This window comes from Fundulus heteroclitus, chromosome 22 (assembly GCF_011125445.2).
Source record: "Fundulus heteroclitus isolate FHET01 chromosome 22, MU-UCD_Fhet_4.1, whole genome shotgun sequence".
NCBI classification, from domain to species: domain Eukaryota; kingdom Metazoa; phylum Chordata; class Actinopteri; order Cyprinodontiformes; family Fundulidae; genus Fundulus; species Fundulus heteroclitus.
The window spans coordinates 15,142,735-15,161,144 of NC_046382.1; the positions used below are offsets into that span (position 1 = coordinate 15,142,735).

Consider the following 18,410-nt stretch of genomic DNA (forward strand, 5'->3'; position numbering starts at 1 on the left):
CCAATGAAGATGATCGTTGTCCAAACTGGCTCATTTTCTACAGCTGTTTCAGAAATGACAGACAGGAACAGAAACCCTCCAGTATTCTTTGTAAATAATTTCAGATGCTTGTTTTTAATGTCCTCTGGGATTCTGGAGTCTTTCCCGAGCATTTCACACATCAATCCTGCTGGCCACACTCAACAGGAGCTCTTTAGAAATTACACATTTAAATATCTGTGCAAACACATCTGAATAGGATGGGATCAGTCTTAAATTTCCAACCAAAAGCTTCTGGAACTCTAATTCTATTTCTTTTCATGAATTATGTGTTTAAAAGCACTGAAATGACTGTAAAGTCATGATCCTGGAGACAACAGCCTCATCCAAGGACAGCGCTGCTGCTTCTTACATTTATTTTTTTCCAGTTACACATAAGTGTGGAAGAAGGAACAAAAGGGGAATTCAACAAATGTTTCTTCTCTGGATTAAGCCTTATTCAATCTTCTATATAAAAAGTAGTGTTTTCAAACAAAGTGCTTCTTCTATTGACGTCCATCCATCATCTATACCCACTTATCAATCCGGGAGCAGGGGGTTAATGGATGAGGGGACACCCTGGAGGGTTCACCAGTCTATCACAGGGCAGCATGGACATGCAGGAAAATAAAATGAATGCCTTTAATCTTTAAATTGCAGTGTTTTCCTTTTGATTTTAACAATTTGTGCCAACGGTATTGATTGATTTTGGTTTTATGGAGATCTTCATAAAATCCTGGTTTTTACTTTTTTTTTTTTTTCTTATGTCTATATAACTAAATTTCAGATTTATTTCTCAATGGCAAAAATCTCCAAATAGTCACTTTCTGTCATACATCTCCTGTGAGCAAAACGGAGCAGAAAGATAAAAAAAAAAAAATGTGACTAGGGGCGGACAAAATAAGAAGTTTAAGTGGCTTACAGCCAAAATAAAGCGATACCATGAATGTCTATTCTCAAATAAACATTTTGAAGGAAAATTTCAACCTTCATACATTTTTTTTATATATACTAAATTGTGTTTAAAGGGTGGCATTTTCCCTGTGTGAAAGTACCTACTGTTAAATGCACTAAATGAAATGTCCATTTCCTGGACCTGTGTATGGTTTTAAATCTAGGTTTGCTTTAATTTTTCAAAGTTTCACAAACCGAATTAAAGTGTTAAATTACTGCCAGTTCTTGAACTTGTATTTGGTGTAGATGAATTCGCACCTGAAATAGGTTTTACAACAGAGCTGATGTGACCAGCCAGAAAATCTGCATCTGGATCTGAAGCCAACCTCAGCGATGTCCTGTCAGGAGGACATGGTGGGCTACGGAGAATAAAACCCAACTAGGTTCCTTCTTTATGCATCGATGTTGGCAAATATTTGGAAGTAGAAATGTGTAGGGGACCCTCTGTTATCTTAAAAAAAAAAGCTAAACCTTTATTTTAAAATGCACTTTTGGTTGTTGTAACGCTAAATATAACCAAGATTTTAAAGATCAAATAGTTGAAGCACCAATAGGGGGCGCTGCAGTGCAAGCCAGGACTAACGGAGCTGAGATCTTAATGATTCAATTAAAATCAAAGCATTTCTACAGTATTTAAACTCTTTTAATGAGTTAAATGAATCCTCTCTTCATTAAAAACACATCTGTATGAAAAAAAAACCACATTCAGTACATTAAAAAGTATTACAGTGCATCTTACAAAGGTTAGGAAATATGTTGTAATCAACATGAACTAAATAATGAAAGAGTTCAAGAACAGATCCATAATCTGTACAAGGAGTGTGCAAAAAGTAATGTCCCATTACTGGGCGTTTCTATACTGGCAACGAGAAGTCTGTTAAGTTTCCTCCAGACAGATCAGCTCATGAATCAGGTTGTGCAAAAACAAATGTACAGATGAGGAGCAAAGCGTCGGGGCGGCCGGACGCCATCGCGCGCTCCCCCTCAGTAATGGCAGAGCTCCTCTGGAGGACGGGAGTAGTTGAAGCTGTCCTCGCTGCCGATGTAGGCGCTGATGCCGCTGGTCTGGCTTCCCCACTCGTAGCTGTCAGCAACCAGACTACAGGGCGTACAAGACGACATCCATTATTAGCCATTACCCCCCCCAACCCCACCCCCGCCTCCTAAAACCTCCCCGCACGGCGGGATTCAGCGGCTACCTGGCTTGGATGTTCTGAGGCATGACGCTCCACGCCAGATCATCGTCGCTGTCGTAACGCCTCGGGTTGTCGAAGAAGTACGCCCTGGACGAGAAGACGTGACCAGGGAGGCCCGAGCCGCTCTGCAGGAGACCAACGCAAAAGCGCGTCAAACCCTCGTGATCTCAACGCGCTGCTTCCCGGCGGTGGGCTCCGATGTAACGGAGGGACTCACCCTGTCCAAGTTGGGCTTCCTGACTCTGAAGAAGTACACGACGAGGGACGTGGGAAGCAGCTCCCAGACGAACAAAATCACCCCAAAGACGACGTAGCCGGTGTCACCCAGAGTCGACTGTAGATCTGCCTGAAAAGAAAGGAGGAGAGGGGAAAAAAACAGGCATTACAAACAATTCCTGCAGCGGTAGACATGGGCCGCTCCACTGAGCTATATTATACACTGGAGTGCTAATCACCGTCTGTTTGAACGAGTCGCTTTGAAGCCACCAGCCGCCATATTGGTACTCCCTATTTCCCCCCAGTAACTAGGGAATATGTGCGCTACAGCATCAAATAACGAGGATTTTCTCATGTTCAGGGGGGGCTTAAGACTTTTAAAATGTCAAATGCCATATAGTTTTATGTTATGTTCTAAAACTATCAAGTACTGAGAAAGTCATGTGCTGAAATATTTTGCATTTTATTCATTTAAATATACATATAACATTTATAAATATATAAATAACAATATACAAAAACATATATTTACATATATGTATACATATATACATATACACATACTTATACATATATATATTTAATATGAATAACATGTAAAATATTTCACCACCTAATTTCCTAGTAGTTGATAGAGTTAGTACATCCACTGACTGTAGAATTACCAGTGAAACGTTTTCACACAGCCAGAAAACTGCTTGTTGTTGCAACCAAATCCTATGGCATTCTGTGAGAGTAGGGAGTAGCAAGATGGCGGCCAGTGACTTCAGTTTTTCGGCAAAATCAGCACTCCAGTGTATTATATAGCTCAGTGCTAAAAGCCCATCAGCAAGAGGAATGGTGAGAAGGAAACTGTAGGCGAGGTTATTTAAAAAGCCAAGTCATGTAAAATGGCCCACAGCTCTGTGTGAGAAAATAACTTTTGTGGAGCTCGTTAATCATCTGGAGTCATTTAAAGACCTAGTCAATCAGAAGGCCTTAGCTAAGCTACGTATTGTAACACATTATGCCATAATGGATTGAAATCATCCCCCGCCTGCTATAAAAGGCCCGTCTGGTTCAAAGAAGGCTTGGGAGAAAGGGCTGAGACTAAAACTGAGCTTCCAGCATCAATCCAGTCTACCATCTGTCGAGCTGGGTGTGGCCTGGTGAAGGGAACCGTGCCCACAGTCAAGCATGGAGGGAGAGGTATTATGGTTTGGAGCTGTGTCTCTGGCAAAGATTCAGGACGATGGCCAGCAGCATGCCGTTAAACCGAACGACCTTCTTTCCTCAACCAGAAAGCCGAGTTCGTCTGCATGACAACAGCCCAAACGTAGCACGAAAGAACCAAAGGAGTGGCCAAGGATCCAAACTTTTCATCGTGTGGGCCAAAATCATCAAGGCAAAAGTGCTCAAGGGCCAAAAAAATTATTTTTGAAACAGAAACAAATTACCCAAAACTTTCCAAAAAAGTTAAAAAACAAAACAACTTTTTTCCAAAGTTTGAAGACATTTCTCTTCCCATCCAGAAAGCTTTCTCAATTAAAAATGTCTGGAGTAGTGTGAAGTTCCAAGCTTTATAGTATTGCCCAACACTGTTATTTTGTTTAACTTTTTTGGAATGACCATGACCTGGATGACTGAGAATCTTCACCAGCACTTATAATTTTTTACCTGCTCCACAAAATATGAGCGTGCAACATTTTAATTCAAAAAATTAGATTTCCTGTAGATCCAAGGTTCTGCAAATTTGACTTTTTTAAAAGACAGTCATCTAGTTTGCAAATTCTTTCGGACTCAATTGAAAAAAAAAATTAACAGCATTCTTGGCTATTCTTAGCAACAACAAAATGGACTCTGGTTTCATTTTACCCAATTTAAAAAAAAATGAATTTAAAGCAGGTTTTTAGTGCGCCAACATTTGCATTTGAGTAAAAGTTGTTGGATAAATGTGGCCCCAATTACTACGAAACTAAAGAGAACTTACAAATTGCAGTCATTAGAAGACAAACGCTTAGTGTTGTACCTGACATTTTTTTAAGTATAAGAAGATTTCAACTTGTCTTTAATCATTTTGCTCTGATTAAAAATGAAAAGTCTCTTTCTGCATCAGCCACCTGCACTGGTGCTGGGCCAAATCATCCTGAAATCGCAGTCGGGGGGGCCGACTGCGATCCTGATCCAGATCCAGCTCCTGGAGCTCCTGGATGTCCAACTCCAGCTCCTAAAGGTTATCCCCCGGGTTCAGCACACCTGAATTAAGTTCCTGCAGTGCTTGATGACAGCCTGGAGAGATGATGCAGCCTATGACTGCTGATGGAGCGCGTCTAACACATGCAGGACACGGGCTCCTGAGTTGGCCTCTCCAGAGAGCCGTGAAGGGAGAAGATGTACCATTTCACTGAATGGTATGAAGTCAACTTTTTACTTTCATGCAACCTGAGCATTTGGGAAGGGATTTTTGTTTTTATGTCAGTCCTTCTTTTTTTTTTAAACTTTCAAAATCATGCCGGGTGGTATTTTAAAGGGAGTAATAAAAAGAAGAAGCGTGTCTCATCACGATAACCACTTTTCATCGACTGTCTCATGCCACGCGAGTCTTGAAAATGACTGATTACTGCCAGCGGGGTCTGAGCTTGATTTCTTCATCTAGCAAAGCCTGTGATTCCTAATAAAAACACAACCTTCCTCCGGTTTACCCAGTCGAGCAGGATTACTGATCTTTAGCGGCCGTAGTGAACGGATGCTGCCCCGTTTGAAGATCTTCACGAGAAAAAAATCAAGCCACTTAAAAGCAAAACCAGCACAGTGGCGGAAACAAAGAGAGCAGGCGTCTGCGGCAGGATCCCGAGCTGCTGCTTCACGGCCGTGCTGACGTGACGACTTACCTGGTCCGACACGTTGTACCAGTCGTAGTCGAACGAGTTGATGCTTTTGTTCGAGAGACCCAGGACGACCAGGTTGTAGCACGCCCTGGACGCATACAGGAGGATGACGATGGCTCCTATGACGGTCACCTGGCACACCGACGTCCCCTGCACCACATCACAGCGTCAGCCGGGGCTTTCAAAAGTCAGGTTAAAGTCAAACCAGCAGGAAACGGTCATAAGATAAGACTTTATTGATCTCCCAGTGGAGAAATGCACGTGTCACATCGGCTCTTATGATCAAAAGAAGGTGCCAAAAGGAGGGAAAAGGTGCATGAGGTATATACAGGGCGTCCACATATATACAGTGGATCGGAAAAAAAAAAGAAATAAAGCAGAGATTTAAGGTGACTTATATCCATATGGATTTGACGTACATTAAAGTGGTACCAGGTAAGGAACAACAAGTATTAAATAGTTATTGCACAGGTTATTGCAGTTATAGTGCAACATTGTAAAGTCATAAAGGGTGAGGTGAGAATTTGACAGAGCAGCGCAAAGTGGTGAGCACTTCTGAAGTAGAAGGAAAGATGATGGTTTTTGAACGTGGAAAAAAAAATCTGAAAAGTGTGGCGTGCATTTGTATCCGACCTCCTGAGTTCATAATTTGTCGCTGTTACAGCTGCAAGTCGTCTTTGCAAAGTATTTCACGCTCCGTCGGATTGGAAGGAAGGTTTCTGTGAGCATCCGGGTCCAAACGTCTAGAGCTACTCGTCCCAACATAGATGATTTTCCTCGTCGGCATTCGGTCACCCAGCTCTGCAGAGGTCTGGTAATGCCGCGCGTTACGATAATTGTAGATCTGACAGGTTTGATCGTACAGCGTGTTGTGTCCGGTCACACGGCGAGCACCAACACGCCACCAGTTTTCGCTCAGGAACATTCAGACGTCAAGACGGGAAACCTCGCAAAAAAAACTCTTGAGCTCAAACGTGATTTCAGAGTAAAAAAAAACATGGCGGACGAGGAAGCAGAGTGCCGATAGTTTGTGAACTGATTTTACCAGAGAGAAAAAAACGTAAAAAGTAAAGCCGTTGGATAAAGGAGTGGAGACAGCTAGGGCTGGGCGATAAATCGATTTAATCGATTAATTCGAATGTAAAATTCTTTAAGATTTCATTTTTGGAAAATCTGGATTTTATTTTGCCAATACACTCATTGGGTTTCCATGAAGAGAACAGCATGTGATGCTGAATATATGTTTAGGCAAATGTGTTGTCAAAATATTGTTAAGTAGAAACTTTTTTTTACCATAATACGAGGTACTTCATTTACTTATTTACTTTTTTTTAACTTAGTTTGAAGTTCACAAGTGCAGTGAAGCCTGTTCTTAGCTCAGTGTGTAATACCACTAGCAGCAAATGTTTTATTATATTTTCATTGTTTATAATGGCACGGCTGCCATCTTGTTTTACATGTTTCACAGCTTGTTATTTAGTTGCACTTTGAATTCAGGTCAACTCCCTGACGAAATGGTTGACATAAATACAAGGTTTTAAAATAATTTCTTTAATATCTTTTTATGAAACAAAAAGAAGGAAAAAAATCGATTAATCAGATTAGGTATGATAAAATCGTTGATTTATTTTTTAATCCATGTCGCCCAGCCCTAGAGACAGCGCGAACAGGGGCTCCATGTTTGCTGCTCTATCATATAGAGATGACTTAGTGTTCTGGGTTTTTTTACCTCTTGGTTTCTTTCACCTTGCTTTCTGATTGGCTACACGTCGCATTCAACAGGCTGCGTGCTCGTTTGTCCTCGGGGAACACCCCACCACGCTAGGATATCAGGCCAAGACGATCCAACGTGTTGAATATCCCCGATTTGAGGTCAGAGGGGTCCTGACGTTCCACCCAGGGGACTAGATCTCTCTTAACACACCACACATGGCAGGAACATCTCTTAAGGTTCTATTAAGAGCCACCCCGATATTCCGGGCACGTGAGAAAGGGACGAATCCGGCATAACGAGCAGGTTTGTTTGATTCAGGCGTGTTGGAGAAGGGATGCATCTAAAAGCTGCAGGATAAAAGCTCTGGACTCAGCCAGTTCCACTAAAGCCGAGTGTTCAGAGTCTTCCTGCTGCAGGACTACCCTCCGCTATTCTCAAGTCTCCTGCAGGACCCAACAGGTTTCTCCTACAACCTTTTTTTTTCCACAGTCAACCCTGGCAAGCTCTCCTTTCCCTGCGGAGGAAAAACATCCCCACGGCACGATGCTCCCACCACCATGAAGGAGGGCGGCTCGTCCTGGCAGGTTTGCAGTTGCTTTTTAAAATGATGTCTTTTGTTCTCTAATTTTCTTTAAATAAAATTACGTTTAGGCTTCCACAACTGGACTCATACAGAGGTTAAAAAAAAGTTTTTTATATAATGGTTTATAATATTGACCCGTTTTTATTTCATGCTTGATGGATTTTTTTTTTCTTTCTTTTAAATCACAACAGGTCATACTAAAGGGTGTTTTAGCAGGTGCATTTCATCTAGCGGGGCTCCCCAGCGTTGTGTAGATGATTCTGTCATTGTGTCGCTTTTAAGCAGTCTAAACAGGGATTATGGCCTGGTAGTTAACACCTTCCTTTAAAAACATAAATGTAGATAAAAGAAATCTGTACCAACTTGTGTACTCTGGACAAATTGCCCTTTTTTTTTGGGGGGGGGGGGGGGGGGGCAATAAAGGTTAACTGAACTGATTGAATCACACACAAGTGGACCATATTTGTTAATTAGGCGACTGGAGCGCATTTTCATGCATTTTCTTTTATTTAGGTGTATTAGAGTAAAGGGGGTTGAACACAAATGCATGCCACACTTTTCAGAGCTTTATTTGTAGGAAAAAGAAGGAGGGGGGGGAAATACCAGAGATGATTTTATTCACAGTTTACTTTGTGTTGGTCTTAAGGGTCAAAGGGACAGATGCTCTTGCAAAGCATTGTGGGTAAACAAAGACAAGCAAGCGGCTCCCACAGACATCATATACGTAGACGCGTCATAGGGCGCAGGTTCGCACGTCAACGTCACCGCCATATTGTATGTGGCAGAAAAAAGTTGAGTTCTGTTATTGTGAACGTGGATCAGAGAAGATGCCTCATTCCTGTGCTGCAATAAATACATATATATATATATATATATATATATATATATATATATATATATATATATATATATATATATATATATATATATATATATATATATATATATATTTGTGTGTGTATGTGTTATGAATATAAGGATCAATTGGTTAAATCTAAACATTGTGGTCTTCATTATTTCATAAAACCGTGTCACATGTGAACCTTTAGGAACAGACTTTTTGGGTGAGTATTAAAGAGGTAAAATTAATAATATGAGGAAAAAAAGTCCTAGGTCAATAAAGCAAAAATAAACAAACAAAAGTGATAATGTTATGATAAAAACATCATATTATGAGAATTAAGGGGGAACATTTCCAGAATAGTCACAGTTTGCAGAATTATTTCACTCCTGGAGTAATAAGGCCAGGTTAGATTATTTTAAATATTTTTATTCTTTACGAGAATAAATTCAGGAGAATGAAGCTAACGGGATACGAAAATAAACTTGTAATATTACAAAAAAAATACTACGAATACAAAGTATATTCAGAGATTAAAGTCCCTCTGATACTGTTTAAGTGACTGAGTAACTGCAGATTTGCCACATTTAAGATGGCGGACGCTCTGACGCATCGCAGCATAGGCAGAACCCGCCCAGTGACGCGTCTACCCTTATATTATGTCTATGGCGGCTCCAATCTAATCTGGCCTCAGGAAGTCGGAGCCCCGGTCTCACCTTGGACTCCAGGTAAATGTTGGCCAGCGACATCTTGGCGATCTTGTACAGACACAAGGAGAGCGAGACGGCGCACAGGACGAAAAGCGTGTCGTTGATGGCGACCCTGACGAGGACGACGGTGTGAGCCTCGGCGGAGGACATCCTCACCAGCAGGGCGCACGCCAGGTTCACCACTAGGAACACCAGGCTGATGAGCAGGAAGAGGAGGTAGAGGGGCAGCCTGGCAGGAGGAGACCACAGACAAATTTATCAGCCGGCCTCGGGAAACTGCAGCGGGGGGAAACACCGTGAAGGCCCGCGCTCACCTGTACCTCTGAAGCTCTGGCGCATATTTGGACTTGGCCTTAAAAACAACCTGTAAATAAAGACAAAAAAAAAAAAAAAGACATTTAATCATGCAAATGTGTCAGGCCGTTTCACTTCTCTATTCCTGCTCCTCGTTCCGATTAAACAGGAACCTCGCGGTCGGCAAACGGTTGCGTTTCATGTTTAGGACGCAGTCGAACACAGCTAAGCGGACCGGGGGGGCTCCCTGGAAACTCAAAAGTGGCTCATATCAGCGCAGGAGGATTAGGCTAAAAATAAGCCTTTAGGCAGAGGCTGCAGAAGGCACCGGTTCAGATGTGGATTGCGTAAGCGGTGGAAGACGTGATTCATCTCGTTTTCGCCGCTGATCTGAGTGCGAGCCTCCCACGCAGGAGAGGCAACAGGCGGTAATAACTGGACCGCTTCCTCTCAAGTCACATGAATGATTATGAGGGTGTCGCGCCGAGCTCGAGCTGCTGCAGCCGCCTTTCTGCACAAACAAGTTCGTCCGCATCCTGACCTACGAGAAGCTGCAGAACTAGAGTCACACACATGGACGTATATTCTGGCGTAGGTGTGCTGTGAAAAAGCAGCTCCTCTTCTCAGATTTATTTATATTTTTTATTATTATTATTCAGGCCAATACGCTGCCCAAGACGACGAGAGTGTCGCTCCCCCAGTTATATCACGAGTTAACTTATCAATCACTTCGACTTCCCTCACCACACACTGCAAAAACGAAACAAAAAATAAGTAAAAAATGTTTGAAATTAGTGTGTTTGTCCTTGATTTGAGCAGGTAAATAAGATTATCTGCCAATGGAATGAGTATTTATTCCCCTAAAATAAGATCATTCGATATATTGCACTTGAAATAAGATGATGGAGATGAGTTGTTCCTATTTTAAGTGCAAAAATCTTATTCCATTGGCAAACCATCTTATTTACCTGCTAAAATCAAGGATAAATGCACTCATTTCAAAAGTTTTTTACTTATTTTTAGTTCCGTTTTTGCAGTGCAACCAGGCCTGATTATCGCCCAGACGACTGAAATCAACAAATTCTGTTGGACAGAACAGGAAGCAGGCTTAAGATCTCACACAGCCACATATGGGGGCTCAGATATGAGGAATCCAGCAGGAGACGGGAAACAAAGCAGCTGACATCTAGAAAGAAAACCACGGACAGAGATTTATTTATTTTAAATGACACAGCGGGGAATCTTTTACCTAAAATCACTCCAAGAGCGCATCAACAACTAAACCGGGAGGTCCCAGAGGGTCCGACGTTTAAAGCCCAGCAGGCCTGATTATCTCAGCTGAGGTCCGTAGCAATGATGCAGTGCTGTAACACTGCAAAAACAGAACTAAAAATAAGTAAAATTTTCTTAAAATTAGTGTATCTGTCCTTGATTTGAGCAGGTAAATAAGATGACCTGCCAATAGAATAAGATTTGTGCACTTAAAGTAGGAACAATCATCTCCATCATCTTATTTCAAGATCAGGATATCTAATTATCTTAATTTAGGGGTCGAAATACTCATTCCATTGGCAAATTATCATATTTACCTGCTCAGATCAAGGACAAAAACACTATGTTTAAGAACATTTTGCTTATTTTTAGATCCGTTTTTGCAGTGAACAAACTGCGGACCGATGAGACTAAAGTGACACGCTTTGGAAGCTGTGCGTCTCGTTACATCTGCTGTAAAATATATCGACAGTCAAGCACGGTGGTGGTGGTGTGGTGGTCTGGGGCCGCCTCACTCATTGAGAAACTGGATAATCTGCTGTGACTGACGGCAGCATGAACTCTATGAACCCGCAGCCAGGAAATCCTGATGCAACAACGTCCAGCCATCATGTTGTGGCCTCAGTATGAAGTGCAGTCGAGGTTAAGCAGAAGAGAAGCGATCCAAATCCCTACAGTAAGGCCACTTTCTGAACGCCTCAATAAAAAAACACAGTTAAGATTTAAGAGCGGCCTAGTCCAAGTCTGGATGTAAATCCTGAGACTCTGGAGGTCGTGGGCCAAAATCCCTCCACAGGGAAGTAAAAGACGCATCGGCAGATACGACAAACACGTGGTGGCAGATGTTGCTGCTAACAACCAGCTATTAGGTTTAGACGGTTGTTATTTTTCATATAGGGTTAGCTTGGCTTGAATGGCTTTTTCTTTAACAAATAAACAAAAAAAATCATCTAAAAACAGATTTTTGTATTTACTCAGTTTCTTAGTATGATTTCAAACTATACTTTGATATTCTGAAACATTTACGTGCAGCAAAAACAGAGAAATGGATGGAAGAGGGAAATACTTTTTCATAGCCCTGTAAGTAGTTTCCTCTATTCGTCATTTAGCTACATGTTTTTTTTTATGTGCTAATTCGTATCAGTGTTCATAGAAATCGTCCACGAAACACTCACAGGCTGCTGACATCATTTAATATTTCATTTTCTATTTAAAAAGGCACCAGAGGTGGGTAGAATAGTCAAAAAGGGCACTCCAGTAAGAGTAGCACTACTTTAACATATTTGTACTCAAGTAATAGTAAAAAGAGTAAAAAAAAGGTATTGGGTATAAATGCTACTAAAGTACTGAGTAACTAATCGTAACGTCTCATTTAATATTTAAAAGTAATGTAATCAGACAAAAATATAAAGAACTATTTCTGCTGTTTCAAAGCCTAAAATATACAAAAAATTAAATACAGACAGCAGAAAAACTTTTCTGAAACATCAATGAGATAGATAGATAGATAGATAGATAGATAGATAGATAGATAGATAGATAGATAGATAGATAGATAGATAGATAGATAGATAGATAGATAGATAGATAGATGTAAAGTAATAAGAATATCTGCAATTTACTGTCCTCCAAATGGCTCAATGAGCTCAGCAGATAGAAAATAACATTAAAACAACAAAGCTTGTGTACAAACAGGAAGTCTCACTTGAACGTAACTTTCTGTCGTGTTTTTCTGGTGCATTTTTGGTTAAAACAAGTCTGTGCTTTATTCAATAAACTTACTCACGGTTGGTGGAGTAGCCAGACATTTTTGCTCAAGAGTAGCGATATTGTTCAATAACATTACTTGAGTAAAAGTAGAAAAGTACAGTGCAGTAAAACTACTGTTAAAAGAACATTTTGTTCAAAAAGTAACTCAAATAAATGTTACTGAGTAAGTGTAACCAGTTACTACCCACCTCGGAAAGGCACACAGATTTGTTACGTGAGTAAAAAATGCATAGGTATTAAATAAAATGTGTAGTTGGGCCGATGACATGGATAATCAGCTGATTTTAGTAAACATCATGCAGGATGATCCTTAAGTGCTCGATTTAGATTAGAGTTTCAAAAGAGATGAGCCGAACGCGTTTGCCTCAGGCTCAATGGACGCTGCTGCGGAGGCAGAAGCTGAAGCAAACGGTGGAAATCGCACCGACGCTCTTCAGATTCACAGGTACAAATCACAGGTGGGCGACGGGGACTTCAGACGTAAGACGATCTTTTGTGGCTTTTATGACGACAGCGATCAAAGTCACGATAAAGAGTATTTTCAAACTCTCCACTCTCCGCTTTGACAACACCTCTGTCCCCGTCTAGTAGAGTCAGAGCCGCACAAACACAGCTCTGAAAAATTAAACATCCATTTTCTAACCTGTGCGCATTAAGTAGTTTCAGCGTAGGGCTAAACGGCACACGGCCATGCGTTCATTCGTTCTCAGTTTGCTGCGAATTAAAAAGGGACCGTTTGACAGTTTGAACCTTTTCCCACATTACATGCCTACAGCTTTCAAAATGTATCATCTGTCATTGCGAAGCGAGCAACAAATAGGACGAAAATAACTGTTGCCCGACTGTTCACCCCCTTTTCCAGAGCCACCTTTCGCCTGCGAGTGTCTCCTGATCCGTCTCCATGAGCTCGCCACATCTGGCCACTGGGATTTCTGCCCATTCCTCAAGGCTGAGCTGCTCCAGCTCCTTCATGTTGGATTGTTTTTCACTTGTGAACAGCGATCTTCAAGTCTAGCCACAGATTCTCAACAGGGTGGAGGTCTGGACTTTGACTAGGCCATGCTGCTTTGGCTGCATCCTTCAGGTCATTGTCCTGCTGGAAGGCGAACCTCCGTCCCAGTCTGAAATCACAGGCTGACTGACAGGTTCTGTTCAGGAATATCCAGGTATTTAGCTCCACCATCCGTCTTTCCCTCGGCTCAGGCCAGTTTCTCAGTCCCTGCTGCTGAACAACATCCCCACAGCATGATGCTGCCACCACCATGTTCACTGTAGAGATGGTGTTCTTGGGGTGATGGGAAGTGTTGGGTTAGCGCCAGACGTGACGCCTTCCTCAGTGGCCGATAAGCTCACTTTTAGTATCATGTGTCCGGAGCTACTTCCTCCAAAAATTTAGGGGGTTGCCCATGTGCCTTTTGGCAAAATGTGCCTTCTTATTTTCAACACTAAGTAATAGCATTTTTTCTGGTCACTCTTCAATAAAGCCCGGCTCTATGGAGTCTACGGCTTATTGTGCTCCTAAGGTCAGATCCTCCAACTGTGAGGCTCTGCAGCCTTTGGTCTCTGTGCTGCCTCTCTGATTAATGCCCTCATGGCCCGGTCTGTGAGTTCTGGTGGGCGGTCCTCTCTTGGCAGATATGTTGTGGTACCAGGCGCGTTCCATTTGAAGATGATGGATTTGACGGTGCTCCAGGGGAACATCAAAGATTTGGATTTTTATTTTTTTCACAACTCCACCCTGACTTGTACTTCTCCACAACGTTGTCCCTGACTTGTCTGGAGAACTGGTGTGATGCCTCTCGCTTGGTGGTGCCGCAGCCTCTGGGGCCTTCCCAGAAAGTCTCAGCTCCTATAACTACAGCTTACCCAAACAACTTTTCTCTCTAGACTTTATTAGGTCACCGAAGGGCAATTAGTTTGCAGCAAGTAATTCTGACTGGAAAGACCGTGACGGTATCAGCTGTTCTGCGGACGCACGCACGGCGAAGCTACGTGGTCGGAGTCAGCATGTGTTCAGTCTGTCTCCCTGGGGGTGCAGCAGTTTCTTATTCCAACCTGGATCACAGTGATCAATGAAGTTTAAAAACCCCTCCCTTGTGATTTACTACTGACCTATAATCCTGAGATTCACACCACTCAAACGTTTTGCTGCAGGAGAACATAATACAAGCAATCACCCTCGGAGAAGGGATTAGACAGAAAGGTGCAAATAAAGAGTGGAAAACCACAGGAAAAATGCAACAGAGCTCTACCTGGTTGCCTTATGGCTCAGGTGATGTCACCAGATGGATGTACCCTGACGACTACATATGGAGCTATTTCTAACGGGAGTTTAATATATGTTACTGAAAAGTGTACCTTGTGCCTTTTAATATATGGATCTCTTTAAAGGCACAATTCAGAGGCTAAATCAGTCACAGACATTTGATGTGGGTCAACTTGGAAAATGTTTGCTCGGCTCAGCTGCAGGTTCACCTGAAGACGAAGAGTCCCTGAAGCTACGACAAGAAAAGACGTGTTGAATATCACGTTTTCCCAACTAAACAAAGCGTGTTCCTATCAACACCACCGGGACCCTGTTCCCACGTCGCACCCGCAGAGGCCACAGGTGCAGGACCGGAGCTCGAAACCTGAGGTTCTGATGCAAAAGCCCGCTCCAGATGTGCCCGAGCCACGGACGCGGTGCATGAGATCAAAACCCAACTTCCAGGGCTGCGTGTCAGAGAAAAACAAACGCTGCTCCAATCCATCCACACTGTGGAACACGGCGGTGGCAGCATCATGTCCACAGGATGCTTTTCTTCAGCTGTGACGGTTAAACGCAGAGGCTAGAGCAGCGCGCTTGCACTCTGAGAAGGATGCAAGTACCCGGTTCAATCCCTGCAGACTGTCAATCTGGGTCCCTGAGCAAGACCCTAACCCCCAGATTGGCTCCCTGGGAAACTGTGATAGCTGCCCACTGCTCCCTATAAGGGATGGGTTAAACGCAGAAGACAAATTTCATAGGAATATACAATTCCTATGGCAAATAAATATTTATATTTCTTTAAACTGCTCGGGGTGGATGGGAAGATGGATGGAGCTGCAAAAGAGCGGTGCATCGTTTCCCTTCCAATTACGCACACCGACAAAAAGCGGGAGGAATGGGGGAGATAGTTCAAGGGGTATGAATACTTTTCGACACACGTACCGTGCATCATCCCTCAAACATGCATCCCCGCAGGGAGCAAAAGGCTCTCACCGATGCAGTGATTGATCGTCAGCGCGACGCTTGGAGCAGGACCTGCAGAAGGCGTTAAATCGCGTCTAATCCCGTTGACTCACCTGCGCGAAGTAAAGGTTCATGAGGCTGAGGGTGAAGAACTGCAGGCAGACGGGGAAGCAGTAGAGCAGCCAGAAGGGAAAGGGCCCCAGGGTGTTTGCTGTGACAAAGTTCCTGAAGTAGAAGGAGAAGAGCACGGTGCGCAGGGCCGACCACAGCAGGCACAGGAACAGGAACACCGTCTGGTAGCTGAGGCGCTTGTGTCGGTAGCGCAGGACCAGCCAGAGCTGCACGTAGATGAAGAGGAAGAGGAGCGAGTAGAAGACGGTGTAGACCACCGTCAGGCCCAGAGTCACAAAGGGCGGCACGGCCGGGCTCAGAGTCGGCAGGGGCTCGTCCATCAGCGACGGCTCCTTCTCCTCCGCCGTGGCCTCCATGCCGAGCTCTCCCTGTGCTCTCCGGAGGGGAGGTGGAGGTGTTCGCAGCGGAGCCGGCCGCCTTCTGCAGGCTCCCGCAGGCCCCCGGCCCGACGAGAGGCGAGAGAGCCGCAGGTGAAGACGCGGAGGAGGAGCGGCTGGAGCGGCTGTCAGAGCGCAGAGGGACGCTGCGGGGAAGGAAACAGGTCCGACTTCCTGCAGAGGATCCAGAGGCAGCCTGTCCAAGAGCAGCAGAGGCGCCTGACCAGAGATGAGGAGCAGGAGGAGGAGGAGGAGGAGGAGGAGGACTGCAGCGGGCTTCCAGGACCTCCCCTCCTCCTCCTCCTCATTGCGTGACGTTACGCATCAGCTGACGCACGCTACTGTACCTTTAACCCTGTGATGGCGCTTCCCACCCAGCTCTGATCCCAGGAGGGCAGATCAGGGCTCCTCCGCGTATTTACCTCACCGTTTGAAAACCGGACCCATTCATTCAGTGGACGCGTTGTAAAAATAAAGATACAAAAATTAAATAAATAAAGATACGGACAAGAGAGAGCTGCAGATACCGCAGTGAAAAAGCACCAATAACATCTATGTGCCAATCCAGACACGTTTCACAAGGGTAGGTTTTAGTTTCACGTAAAAAAAACAAAAAAGCAAGTTTAACAGTTTTATTGTAATCATTAAACTAAACTCGTTACATTCTAGGGGAAAAAGTGTATGTTTTATTTATTTTAGCTCTGAACCCAAGAGGGCAGCATCGTGGAGCTTTTACTTTCGTTACACAACCATGTTAAGCAATTAAATGGATAACTGCTTGCCATAAATGAAAATAAAACAACGGGAAATAAAGGAAATTCCCTTCAGTACCTAGCTGGAAGGATTAAAATAAAATAAAATGAATCACCAAAAAAATGTCTGCCCAGCAAACTAAATTAAAATAATCTAAAATAAACATACATACATGCATATATGCCATATAATAAATAAATAAAATGACATCACTAATTAGTTGAAGTAAAACGAAGTGAAACTAAATCAAATAAAATGCACTTGTATGCATTATGCATGTGTGATACCACAAAAACATGTGAAATTTTAATGCAAGCTGTTGCTATTACAAATTTAACTCGTTTTATTTTCATTCGTGACAATGCCCCCGCCTCTTCTTATGACCTTTAACCTTTTAGCCACTGAAGGTATGCATCAACAGTAGGAAGGCAGGGATCCTGTGGGACTTCCAGAAGCAGACAGAGAAAAAAGTGGCGGACGAAACAGAAAAGAGTGCAGCTGAGATGGATCTCTATGTCAAACAACAGCGACATGAAGAAGAAGGAACAGGCGGAACTTGAGAAACCCCCAAACTGGGGGAGTGGCTGCAGCAGATTCCAAGAACAACATGTGAGATTTCTGTGTAGGACAGAGGTCTGTAACTTTTACAACCAAAGAGCCACTTTCCCCTAAATCCAGCTGAACACATTTAAAGCTCCTAATGTGACCATTTGAAAAAAGTACAGCTTACAATTTTGGTAAATATCTAATATAGGAAATTTGTTGTCATTTAAAAAAAAATCTACTTTTAGGTTTTGGGATAAATAAAAACACAATGGTGTTGTGAGTGAAATTATGTAAAATAAATAAATAAATAAAAAGCTTCTTTTACAACCTGACGACAATTTTTTTTATCTAAAACAAGATTACTGCTACTTTCAGTGTCATACTCTTGTAGAAACTCAATGTAGCTTTCATTTCACGATTAAACCGAAAAACTGCTACAACCTGCATTTGTTATTTTTTTTTTTTAAGCATATTTGAAAACTTTAAATGGTTCTCCAGTTTTAGCCCGATTATTAAGGGCCATTATGAGGAGTCCAAAGAGTCGCTTGTGGTACACACACTGATGTTCAAAGCTTTTAAATCTGTAAATTATGATGATTTACCACTTAAAGCTGATGAAAACACAATGTTTAAGATCAGAATATTACGTCGGACTCATAAAAAAAACATTTCAATTAAAAAAAATGCGGGGTGAGGTGCTCATCACTTAATAGAAGTGTGCAGAGATTGGTGGGAGAGTCAAGCAAAAAACATTCTAGTATAACAACGTCACAAGTTGTTGATTAATGCACCAATGTGCCAACAATCCAGCAAGGACGGTAATCTAGATATTTGCTGTGGTAGAGGACTTCACTGGAAGGGGAGACCCTGTATCAACACTGCAAAATGGATCTAAACATAAGTAAAATGTTCTTAAAGTTAGTGTATTTATCCTTGATTTGAGTAGGTAAAACGGA

At 42.7% G+C, this 18,410-nt stretch overlaps 1 protein-coding gene across 1 annotated transcript; it reads right to left on the reverse strand.

Moving 5' to 3' along the window:
- Positions 1-1,597: 1,597 nt before the first annotated feature.
- On the reverse strand, positions 1,598-16,430 carry gpr137ba (G protein-coupled receptor 137Ba). The gene is made up of 7 exons (XM_012855703.3): positions 15,760-16,430; positions 9,414-9,463; positions 9,106-9,328; positions 5,255-5,401; positions 2,386-2,514; positions 2,172-2,293; positions 1,598-2,071 (listed from the first exon to the last, which is right to left on the reverse strand). The coding sequence occupies exons 1-7, from the start codon at positions 16,132-16,134 to the stop codon at positions 1,957-1,959; spliced, it is 1,161 nt and encodes a 386-aa protein (XP_012711157.1). The 5' UTR covers positions 16,135-16,430; the 3' UTR covers positions 1,598-1,956.
- Positions 16,431-18,410: the final 1,980 nt, after the last annotated feature.

Coding starts and splice junctions, on each gene's coding strand:
- gpr137ba (XM_012855703.3), bottom strand. CDS start 16,134: ATGGAGGCCACGGCGGAGGAGAAGGAGCCGTCGCTGATGGACGAGCCC. Junction 9,329..9,413: donor CCAGAGCTTCAGAGGTACAG/GTGAGCGCGGGC, acceptor TCCTCCTGCCAG/GCTGCCCCTCTACCTCCTCT. Junction 2,515..5,254: donor GGTACAACGTGTCGGACCAG/GTAAGTCGTCAC, acceptor CTTTCTTTTCAG/GCAGATCTACAGTCGACTCT.